The sequence below is a fragment of the Pseudochaenichthys georgianus genome, chromosome 16, assembly GCF_902827115.2.
Source record: "Pseudochaenichthys georgianus chromosome 16, fPseGeo1.2, whole genome shotgun sequence".
In the NCBI taxonomy this organism is placed as follows: domain Eukaryota; kingdom Metazoa; phylum Chordata; class Actinopteri; order Perciformes; family Channichthyidae; genus Pseudochaenichthys; species Pseudochaenichthys georgianus.
Window position 1 is genome coordinate 32,231,776 of NC_047518.2, and position 12,318 is coordinate 32,244,093.

Sequence of the window (12,318 nt, forward strand, 5' to 3'; positions counted from 1 at the left end):
CGTCTGTTACTCCTTGGTGACTTCAACATCCACATGGACTCCCCCACCTGCAAACATGCCTCTGAACTTTCCTCCCTTCTGGACAACTTCTCACTTACCCAACATGTCACCTTCCCCACCCATGATAAAGGACACATCCTTGACCTTGTCTGCTCCACCAACCTCCCATTACTCGACCTCCACCCCTGCCCCTTTCCCCTCTCTGACCACAAACTTATACAGTTCGCCATCACCTCCCCTGTCCGCTACCCCCCCCCCCCCCCCCCCCCTTCCAGGAACATCACCTTCCGTAACCTACGCTCTGTCGATCCCCAGCACCTATCCCACCTGCTATCCTCTACTCTCCCCCTGGACTCGAACCTCAGCACACCTGATGACCTACTCAATCACCTCAACTCCACCCTTCTCACCTCCCTCAACAGCCTGGCCCCCCTCAAAAGGAAAACTGTCACCTTTACAACCTCGTCTCCCTGGTTCACCCCTGCACTCCGTAGAATGAAACAAACCGGCCGTCAGCTTGAACGCTTAACAAAAAAATCATCCCTCACAGTTCACCACCAATCCTACAAACTTCATCTCACCACCTACAGAGATGCCCTCACTGCCGCAAAATCAGCTTACCTCTCCAACATCTTCACCGACCCCTCCCGCAACCCCAGGACCCTCTTCTCCACCGTCAACAAGCTCCTCAAACCCCGTGCCGACACCCTCACTTCCTCCACTTCCACCTTATGCAGTTCATTCCTCCAGTTTTTCTCGGACAAAATCACTGCCATTAATCACTCCCTATCTGCTTCTCCAATCTCTCCCTCCTTCTCCCCTGACCTCCCGACTCCCCCTCCCCACGGCCGCCTCTCCCAGTTCACTCTGGTCTCCCCCTCTGAAATTCTCAATCTGATCAGCTCCTCCAAACCCACTACCTGCTCCCTTGACCCTCTTCCCACCCCTCTACTGAAGTCCTGCCTCCCCGTCCTCTGCCCCTACCTTGTCAACCTCTTCAACTCCTCCCTGTCCCAAGGAACCGTTCCCTCTGCCTTTAAAACTGCTGCTGTCACTCCCATCCTTAAAAAACCCGGTCTGGATCCCTCATCCCTCAGTAATTACCGCCCCATCTCCAACCTCCCCTTTCTCTCCAAAACAATAGAACGCATCATCTCCAAACAACTTCACCGCCATCTTCAATCAAATCACCTCTTCGAACCCCTTCAGTCTGGTTTTCGTCCCCATCACAGCACAGAAACGGCACTCGTCAGGGTCCTCAATGACCTCCTCACCTCTGCTGACACCGGTTCCCTCAACATCCTCATCCTCCTCGACCTGAGTGCAGCCTTTGATACCGTGAGCCACAACATCCTGCTCACCCGACTCCAAGACATCGGTATCGAAGGTACTGCACTCAGGTGGCTCCAGTCATATCTCTCCGACAGATCCCACTTCATCTCCCTCAACAATCACTCCTCTGCCACCGCTACAGTCACCCAAGGTGTTCCCCAAGGCTCAGTACTCGGCCCCCTCCTCTTCATCATCTACATCCTCCCCCTTGGTCAGATTCTCCGCTACTACAACCTGGACTTCCACTGCTACGCCGATGACACTCAAATCTACCTCAGCACCAAATCCCTCCATAACCCCCCCATCACCCACATTGAATCCTGTCTGACTGACTTGAAATCCTGGATGCAAAAAAACTTTCTTAAACTCAACAGCAATAAAACTGAACTCCTCCTCATCGGCTCCAAATCCACCCTCAGTAAAACCCCCAACCTCACACTGACCATCGATGGCACCCCTGTTTCCCCCTCAACCCAGGCACGCAACCTCGGGGTTATATTCGATCCCACCCTCTCCCTTGACTCCCACATCCGCCAAGTTGTCAAAATCTCATTTTTCCATCTCCGCAACATTGCCAAAATCCGTCCCTATCTCACCCGCCCCGCAGCTGAGCGACTCATTCACGCCTTCATCTCCTCCCGCCTCGACTACTGTAACTCCCTCCTATACGGCATCAGCTCCACCTCCCTCAGTAGACTCCAGCGTGTTCAGAACGCAGCCGCCAGACTTCTCACCCACACTAAATCATGGCACCATATCACCCCGGTCCTCAAAGAACTACACTGGCTTCCCGTTACTCACCGCATCAACTACAAACTCCTGGTCCTTACCTATAAAGCCCTCCACCATCTGGCCCCCCCGTACCTCACTGACCTTCTCATCCCCTACCATCCTCCCCGGACCCTCAGATCCACCTCGGCCGGCCTGCTTTCCACCCCCACTGCCAATCTCCGGAGCTTTGGAGACAGAGCCTTCTCTGTGGCCGCCCCAAAACTCTGGAACTCCCTCCCCCAAGACCTCCGTGAGTCCGAGTCCCTCACTCTGTTCCAGTCCCGCCTCAAAACCCATCTTTTCACCTCTCTCTATCCGTAAAACACCCCCCCACTCATTTTCGACCTCCTCCTGACTGCCACTGTGTTTTGTTTTGTCGTTTTTGTTGTTTTTTCTTAGTCTGTTGTCTACCTGCCCCAGTCTATCTACCCCCCCCCCCCCCCCCTCATATTGTAAAGCGTCTTTGGGTACTATAAAAGCGCTATATAAATCCAATTTATTATTATTATTATTATTATTACTGTATATGTCGGCTGTGTCTCCAGTGACCTTTCCTCAAAATAGGTGTTTTTTGCTTATTACAGGAAACAACTCATGTGAGCATTTGTTGATCTGTAAGCTACACGTGATGAGGTTGATAAGCATGTTGATGTCTGTGTATCACCAGTGCAGATATTGCCCCCAATAGACAATAAAGTAAAAATACTTGTCGTGTGTTTTGCGTGTATCCTTGTCATACTTAGTAGCTATCAAATGAAAAGTTAGTGAAACGTAGCATCCATATATCTGTACTTTTTATACATAATATATTATATGACATACATGATCAATTATTTTTGGGTGAGCTGGTTGAAGAATAAAAGGTTCAGTGAAGTGAAAGGTCCATATAGTGATAGCTGATGAATCACTTTGGAAGTAACTCAGTCCATTTGACGTTTTTAAACAGTTCTCACTTGGTTTATAAAAAAGCCTGACGGAACAAAGAAGGTCCCTTCAGTCTAAATTAAACGTAGCTTTGAGAGCCATCGATTTTATTCCTCAAAATAAACTATAGAGTGATATTGAACCAGCAGTATCCACCACCAAGTGCAGCCTTGCGAGCACACCACTTTACATGTCAGATTAAAAAGATCAAAAGTCAGAAAAAGGAAAAGAGGACGAGGGAGATAAAGCGTGAGAGAGGAAGAGAACAGGCTTAAAAAGGGAGACTACATGGAGAAGAACACAAGAACACAGTGTCCTAATTAATGTCCTCCTCCATTAATCCACTCTGAAGCTTCCCATGATGCTGGGTTTGATCTCAGCAATGTTGCTATCACAGCCTTTTAACATGGCCTTGTAATATGGGGGAGATCTCAGTCAGACAGCATTACAATCATTCAGTGCAGTTGCTCCTTTTTGTTGATGCTGTAATGTCTGTATGTGCAAACATCGGGTGGGGTTTTGCAAATGATCTTCTTCATAAATGGTACATTTTCTCAATCAAATGACTACATGACATGAAGGTTATCGATTGTAGTGTAGTCTGTAGAACTGCATGGCTTAAAAACCCTCACTGTGAGCCGAAACTAGGGGCCTAAAACATTAACACCGCTTTCATTAAGTCGTTTTTGGCAGCAGCTGGGGACTGTTTCCAGTAAAAAAGCTCAGATAAACCCACTACATGCTAACTTACTTGCACAAAACCAAGTCCCTCAGGAGCTGATGGAGACCAAAACAGGCTTACATTTGTTAGGTGGCGTCGCGAGCAAAACAGCTCCAGATTATTTGAAATGTTGTTCAATGTCCTTTAGAGATGTAAATGACATAACAAGTTTGCAAAAGCAACTTTTAAGGCCTGTATTTGTGATTTGCAGCTTTTAGAAGCGCTTTTCTGCCCGTGATTGGTCAAAAATCCATTGTTCAAGCTTTGATGTGTTACATTTCCTGAAACGCTAACAGACATTGACCTCAGTGATCAAACAGCAAAGAAATCTGATCCTTGAACGGACAAATCATTGTTGACTGACAGATAGAACATATGGAATGAAAAGACAAGCCCCTCCCTTCTGTTGCTGTTCACATTCAGCAAAAAACAAAGTGCTGTGGGATGTTTTGGTTGCAAAGGCCAAAGCTAAGTGCATCCTGGCTACAACAAAGCATTTGAACGTCAATCTCGGCTCAAAAGGAGAGAATCCTATCGAATAAAACCTCTTATCAAATACAAAACTCAAAATACCATTAGCTAGAGACAAAAGATAGAACAAAACGTTAGGGAGATCGTTGCTAATTCAGCAGAAGGGAAATCAATGGTTCTCTTCCTGTTTTTTTTTCTTTTCTGGAGCTACCCAGAGTCTGTCTACCCTGTCAATGATCCCTGACTCTCTGCCTGTCAATCTCCAAAAGAAAAGGGTGTAGAGGAGGTGAGGCAGGGCGTTGTGGGGGCTTCCGCTGCCCAGAGCTCCTTCCTCAAAGGAGAGGTGCTGAGGCAAGAAACAGTGACTCAAAAAATCATAAACACCTCACATTTCCTCTGTCAGTTTAGGTCTAAAAATACTCCGGTTCGCCTTCGCCTCACATCTCCTCCTTCCTGGTCTCAAGGAGCTATGCAAATACCCCCCACTTTTTTCCTCATCCAGTTTTTTTTCTTTCCATACCCCCTCCCTCGTAGCCCCTGAATGCTATTGTTCTGACTACCTCCTCTCTAGCTCTTGCAGTTTACATGACAGAGCCTCGTCTCCCCTTGTGTTGTTTCTACTCTCTCCAGGGTAAGGGGAGGAATGATAAAAGCTAAAATAGACTGTAGGCAACAGTGGGAAACCAAGACTTCAAGCTTTTTTCTTGCCCTGTTTTCTTTGATGGTAGAGCCATTTGTGATGCTGCGCGATGAACTGCAGCACGGCGCGCAACATGTCCCGAGTGACAATTTAAGGGGGTACTGAAAATCTTCTGCAGATTGCATTTGACTTTTTTTGCTCAAGTAAGAAATCAGTCATGCTCGGCACATGCAAAGAGGCAAAGACACAACCCGTCAGCACATCTCAGACATGTAGAAACCGTTTAGCAGGCTTCAGAAGTTTCAGGTAGAGAGCCTTGCCGCACACAGGACTCACAGTGTGTTCTGGTATTAATCACAAGTCCATCAGCCCCATGGTCCATCTCAGGGAGCTGTTCTGAGGCCTGTAGAGATATGATTGTGATTCACATTGGGATTCATAAAGCCCAACAAAGACATTCATGTAAGTGCCACTGGAAACACCGGCTTTCATGACAACCGTAATAAATCTCCTGCCTCATCTTTCTCTCTCCTTTCTCCCTCGGCGTGTGTTGATCACCCCTTTTCTATTCAACTGACTCTAATTGCGCGCTCCGTTTTTTTTCTCCAGACTCTACTTGCCATGCATTACCCACTGCCCCCCCCACCCTTTTTTTCCACCGTACAATCTTCAACCCGGCCACCCTTATTTCCTCTCTCTCCCTTGATTGATTCTCACCTTTTCCATTCTTGCCGTTCACCTCATTAACAGAGCCCCCGTCTGCTCGTTTCCTATTTCGTCCCCCACCTCCTCCCCCGCCTCTCCTCACTTCCTGTCCTGTCTCTGAAGCGAAGGCCGGCTCGGATTCATAGTTTTCAGCCAAGGCCGAGCGACGTTCTGTAATTAGTAGCGAGCATAATAGAGAGTGTTCCTCATCAGTTGAGGTGGAAGGGGGAGGGGAGGGCATCCCTGCCATCTATCCATCCACCCATCCATGCTTGAGTTTAATCAGTGGCACACAATAGGATGTCACCTGCTCCCAGATGCAGTTGCTAGAGAGGGGCAGTGATGCTGTCACAAACCATTTGGGGTGAAAGGCGTCCATGGCTCTTTAAAGCCTCCTCTTCCTCCACGGTTGTCTTTGCTAATTTGGTCTCCCTGGGAACGAGAGAGAGAGAACCTGTGAAAAATCAAGCTCATTTAGTTGTGTTTATTTATTAATTAAAATAAGCTCATCCAGCATGTTCTTCTTTATTGGTTTTCCTTCTAAGTCCCTGAGGAATCATGGATATTAGAGTGCTTGAATGTGTGCGTGTGTGTGTGTGTGTGTGTGTGTGTGTGTGTGTGTGTGTGTGTGTGTGTGTGTGTGTGTGTGTGTGTGTGTGTGTGTGTGTGTGTGTGTGTGTGTGTGTGTGTGTGTGTGCGTGTGCGTGCGTGTGTGTGTGTGTGTGTGTGTGTGTGTGTGTGTGTGTGTGTGTGTGTGTGTGTGTGTGTGTGCATTTTTTCCAAAATAGGTTAATCGTGCCCTCAAACAGTCATACCCAGTGGAGGAACATAAATAATGTACTTAATTTACATTTTCTATTATTGAATTATTTTCCTTCACTTTGCTACATCCAATTGACATATTTAGTTACATGTCACTTTGACAAAAAACTACATTTTAGAAAAAATACATACACTGAACAAAAATATAAATGCAACGCTTTTGTTTTTGCTCCCATTTTTCATGAGATGAACTCAAAGATCTAAAACATTTTCTATATACACAAAATAACCATTTCTCTCAAATATTGTTCACAAATCTGAAAAAATCTGTGATAGTGAGCACTTCTCCTTTGCCGAGATAATCCATCCCACCTCACAGGTGTGGCATATCAAGATGCTGATTAGACAGCCTGATTATTGCACAGGTGTGCCTTAGGCTGGCCACAATAAAAGGCCACTCTGAAACGTGCAGTTTTGCTTTATTGGGGGGGTCTGGGGGGGTCCGAAAACCAGTCAGTATCTGGTGTGACCACCATTTGCCTCACGCAGTGCAACACATCTCCTTCACATAGAGTTGATCAGGTTGTTGATTGTGGCCTGTGGAACATTTTAGAGTGGCCTTTTATTGTGGCCAGCCTAAGGCACACCTGTGCAATAATCATGCTGTCTAATCAGCATCTTGATATGCCACACCTGTGAGGTGGGATGGATTATCTCGGCAAAAGAGAAGTGCTCACTATCACAGATTTTTTCAGATTTGTGAACAATATTTGAGAGAAATGGTTATTTTGTGTATATAGAAAATGTTTCAGATCTTTGAGTTCATCTCATGAAAAATGGGAGCAAAAACAAAAGTGTTGCATTTATATTTTTGTTCAGTGTATGATCCGTTGGAAAAAGCAGCCTACTTTTTCTCTTATTTAACCCCAATTGCTGCCGTAAACATGTCTACGGAAGTGTATACAAGAGGTTTTGGATAAGAATGTCAGCTAAATGATAATGTAATATAACATTCCCTTCCAATGATTGGCTTTCATTAATCTTTGGACATGTTATTATTGATACAAATGGAAACCAACAGTGGTTATGGTTTTGCATGAGGATGATTATTCATATTATTATATAAAGTATGATTATTATGCTCGTACATATTCCATTTTATCAGTCTATACCAGTGGTTTTCAAACTGTGGGGCGCAACCCCTGGTTGGTCGCGGAGGTACCGCAGGGGGGGGCGCGGGAATAAATTGTAAACAAACACTGCTCGAAATTAAATCTACAAAATGAAGAAGTTTTTAACACGGCCTTCAGAGCAGCTGAGTCCGGAGCTTAATGTTGTTTTGTCCGATGTTATAACCACCTTCAATTACATCAAAACAAGACCACTGAAAGCTCGCCTTTTCTTGTGCGAGGGGATGGGCTCCGAGTACACAGCTGTTCTTTTTCACAGCGAGTCCCGATCGGCAAGCCCGCCTTAACCTGCCATCAGGCCCTGGGGCTGATGGCAGGCCCCCTATTTAAACAATAAATCAAAGTCATTTATAGCCTCGGCAGGCTCTGTGATCGCACTTCTCCACTCTGCTCTACGCGCGCCTGGTCCTCTCCTCCAGATGAGTGACGTATCGGGCCTCCCTCATGTATTTGTCCGGTTACCGTTGGCTCCCCTCCACGTAGCAAGTCCTCGTCGTCCTCTCATCTCCTCCAACAGATAATGTCCCTCCTGTCTGTTTTTCCTCTCCCGCTACTCCATCGCTATCAGTACCAGACGGCCTACTTGGCTCCGAGGCCCCGCGGCCGGCACCTACTGCTCGGTACAGAACACATCTTTCCTTCCTCCTCATCCTGGCCTACAGGTTTAAAATAACCTGTAAACTTCAGCATGTTTTGTAATAGCTGCTTGTCTCGAAACTCCTTTTCCCTCAACAATTTCCTTTTCCGAGCGCCACTCTCAAACTTTTTCTCCTAAACAACCTTCATCTGTCACTCAATCACTCGCAATTTGAATAAGTCACATGTGAAACATATTCTCATTCTGATTGGCTGTTAAGTGGTGCCCACTGACTGTTACTGAGTCATCATGTTTGAGAAAAATCTCTGGAATCCATCGATCTGATTGATTAGCGGAGCAAATGATCAAAATAGTATGGAGGGAAGATATTTTCGTTTGTATTACTGGTCTGGGGGAAGCTCGCGGGTGTGTGTGTATACATGTGTGTGTTTGTGTATTTTTGCGTTTGTGTGTATTGTGTTTTTTTCCCGGGGAAAACACTCACAAGAAACACCGGCTGTTGTTATGCCTGCTGTGACGTCAAGTTACTCCGTTCTCCGCTTGTAATTATGCTGTCACAAGCTTCAAAGTTGTATTTATCATCTGAATTTTCCGAAACAAGTTTAATATTCTGAAAGCCAAGACTTTGTTTATTTGAAACCAGTTGAAAACAAACTGTAACGGACCCTGCTGTGTTATCTATGATTACTATACGCCTTACATTCATAATTTCAGCGGAAGGGAGCAGCAGAGTGGCGAGGGAGAGCTGTCTTCTTCCCTTTACAAGCTTCAAAAATGTATTTATCGTGTGATTTTGGAAATAAAAGTTTCATATTCTGAAAGCCAATACTTTGTTTATATAAAAATTAGGGCTGTCAGTCGATTAAATATTCAATCGCGATTAATCGCATGATTGTCCATAGTTAATCGCAAATTAATCGCACATTTTTTATCTGTTCTAAATGTACCTTAGAGGAATATTTTTCAAGTTTTTAATACTCTTATCAACATATGAGTGGACAAATATGCTTTATGCTAATGTTTATTATCATTTGAACAATGACAAATATTCTCATGAATATTAAACACAACAACCTCTGAACATTACAAATATTCGCCTCAATTCAACCTGGAACCTCTCATACAATAATACAATACAAATGGTGTGTGTGTGTGTGGTGTGTGTGTGTGTGTGTGTGTGTGTGTGTGTGTGTGTGTGTGTGTGTGTGTGTGTGTGTGTGTGTGTGGTGTGTGTGTGTGTGTGTGTGTGTGTGTGTGTGTGTGTGTGTGTGTGTGTGTGTGTGTGTGTGTGTGTGTGTGTGTGTGGTCTAGCATTACTATACTTGTGGGGACCTAAATCTGTTTACATAGTCACGTGTGGGGACGGGCTTCCCTTATGGGGACAAATTGGAGGTCCCCATGAGGGGAATCATTAATTTTAGGGTGAAGACTTGGTTAGGGTAAGGGTTAGGGTTAGGGTTAGGCATGTGTTGGTTATGGTTAAGGTTAGGATAAGTCTCCAGGAAATACATGTAAGTCAATGTAATGTCCCCTGAAGTGATGTATACATGGTGTGTGTGTGTGTGTGTGTGGGTGTGTGTGTGTGTGTGTGTGGTGTGTGTGTGTGTGTGTGTTGTGTGTGTGTGTGTGTGGGCTCGGAGGGGTGTGTGTGTGTGTGTGGTGTGTGTGTGTGTGTGTGTGTGTGTGTGTGTGTGTGTGTGTGTGTGTGTGGTGTGATCGTTGGAGCTATGTGCAACTCAAGGCATATGCTTGAACGGGAGCTGCCTGGACGCTGCAATCATGTTGCTGCAATCATGAGTGTGCTGACTTCTCCTACAATGTCCCGCTGTCTGACTTCCTGCATAAAGTCAAGTGCTCGGTGCAGTTGTGTGGATATGGCGCTCCTCTGTTTTCATTTAAACAGCTCCTTATATCCGTTAGTGCAGCTAGCTAGCACCAGATGCTAACAACAACAATAGCCGCGTTCACACTGCGGTACGGTAATGCACGTAAGGTCTCTCTCTCGCTCGCTCGGGCCACACAGACACACACCCTTCCGGTCCTCCCGATGGCCAGTCGGTGCCTGCCGGTGAGCGTGGAAGTGTGGTCTGCCACAAGCGGGCGGCAGGAGCGGGGCTGTCAGCAGCATCAGTTTGTAGATAGTATTTTAAACTCGATGCGCTCTGAAACTACGGGGCGGCCGAGGAAAAAAAATACACATGCGTTAATCGCGTTAAAATAATTAGTGGCGTTAATTTTGTTTGCGTTAACGCGTTATTAACGCGTTAACTTGACAGCCCTAATAAAAATGTTTTAAAACATCCGAAATAAAAAAAAAGATTTTATTTTTTGTATTGGTTCATGATAGGACCCCAATTTCCGTAGGCCCCTGGGCTTCAGCCCAGGTCAGCCCGTGCATTAAGGCGGCCCTGCCGATCGGTCCCGATGGCTCTCTCGCGGAAAAGTGCTGTCCAGGGCGCTGACGCTTAAAGATGAGATCAGAATCTTCTTGGAGGAGGAGGGGAACGATCTTGCCATTGATATGCTACCTGCAGTAGAAATAGTAGTTCAGTGTTCATTCATCTATTTTTCACTTTTGTTCATGTGTAATCCATAATAAAATATAAAATGATAGTTGGATCTTTGTATCTTCTTATTATTAGCAAAGAAAATGTAATGTTTTTACAACAATATACAATTAATCCTACCAATATAGATGGGAACCGGGTTGGGGGGTCCCGAAAATATTTCCAATACCCAAGGGGATCCCGACTGAAAAAGTTTGGGAACCACTGGTATATACTAATTCAATGCAGATGTGTTGTTTACTTTGAAGACTCAAGTTTCAATACTCTGATTGTTGATTTTCATATCATTTAGATATGAATGGATATCTTCAGTTGCCTCGGATTGTACAAAAAACAAAAGCATTTTTACAGCTAAAACGTATTTACACTTGCTTGGTCATGTCATAAATTGTAAATCCACCATAGAGGCCATTTTAAAGGAATGGATCGTAAATTGTGGTATCGCTACGTTTACTCCACAGGTTACCTCCCATTTTTGTAAAACCAAACAGACACTCTAATCCATGTGCGCTCACACACACACACACACACACACACACACACACACACACACACACACACACACACACACACACACACACACACACACACACACACCATGTATACATCACTTCAGGGGACATTACATTGACTTACATGCATTTCCTGGAGACTTATCCTCCGGAACTATAACCAACACAACCCTAACCCTAACCCTAACCCTAACCAAGTCTTCACCCTAAAATTATTGACCCCCTCATGGGGACCTCCATGTTGTCCCCATAAGGGAGGCGAGTCCCCACACGTGACTATGTAAACAGATTTAGGTCCCCACAAGGATAGTAATGCTAGGCTACACACACACACACACACACACACACACACACACACACACACACACACACACACACACACCACACACACACACACACACACACACACACACAAGTGACAATGAAACACTGTCTCAGTCTTTTGTGTCTGGTTGGCAGGCACTGTGGAGCCATGGGCTGCGGGCTGCGAAAGATGAAGCCAATGTCGGAGGAGAACAGTCCGGGGAAGATTTACTCCACACTGAAGAGACCACAGGTGGAGACTAAGGTGGGCGTGGCCTACACCTACCGCTACCTGGACTTCCTCATTGGTAAAGACGGTAAGACGTGGATTTTTATTCATCGCTTAAAATGACAACTGAAGAATCTGTGACCTCTGGTTTTTGACAGGAAATGCAGCTAATTTATATATGCATGTGTTTCAGCATGAATCCTTCTAAACAATTGAATTTCTATTAGACATAAAGTATAACCTAACCCCGACTCCAAAGAAACTTAAACCGCAATTTCAATGATGTATCAAAGGAAGTGTTTTTCTGGATTGTTAACATTTTAAAATGGAAATTTTTATTTTGGTCTTACACAGAACACAAACTATAGGTTACTTACGTAACCCCAGTTCTCAGAGTAACATGAAGTGAGATGTCTCACTATGGGATGCGCCTCATCGCGGAGCAAACAGAAGCATCAATCTCATTACGCCAATCCTGATTGGCTGGTGATCTTGACGTCAACGTCAGGGGAAATCACCCCCTATAAGTAGCTTGCGCCACGACGCATGCGTCATTCAAAATAAGCACCTCTTCTCGCTTCACCGTAGCAAGG

General features: G+C 45.3%; 1 protein-coding gene across 3 annotated transcripts in view; it reads left to right on the forward strand.

The window, feature by feature from the left end:
* The window catches only part of LOC117460670 (raftlin), a 139,655-nt gene that overhangs the window by 34,658 nt on the left and 92,679 nt on the right, over positions 1–12,318 (forward strand). For 2 of the 3 annotated variants that reach the window (XM_071205926.1, XM_071205927.1), the window contains exon 2: positions 11,653–11,813. In XM_071205926.1, coding sequence (XP_071062027.1) covers positions 11,666–11,813 — 148 coding nt within the window. In that variant the 5' untranslated portion in view covers positions 11,653–11,665. The remainder of the gene's footprint in view (positions 1–11,652; positions 11,814–12,318) is intronic. The other variant, XM_071205928.1, reaches the window with a different exon arrangement.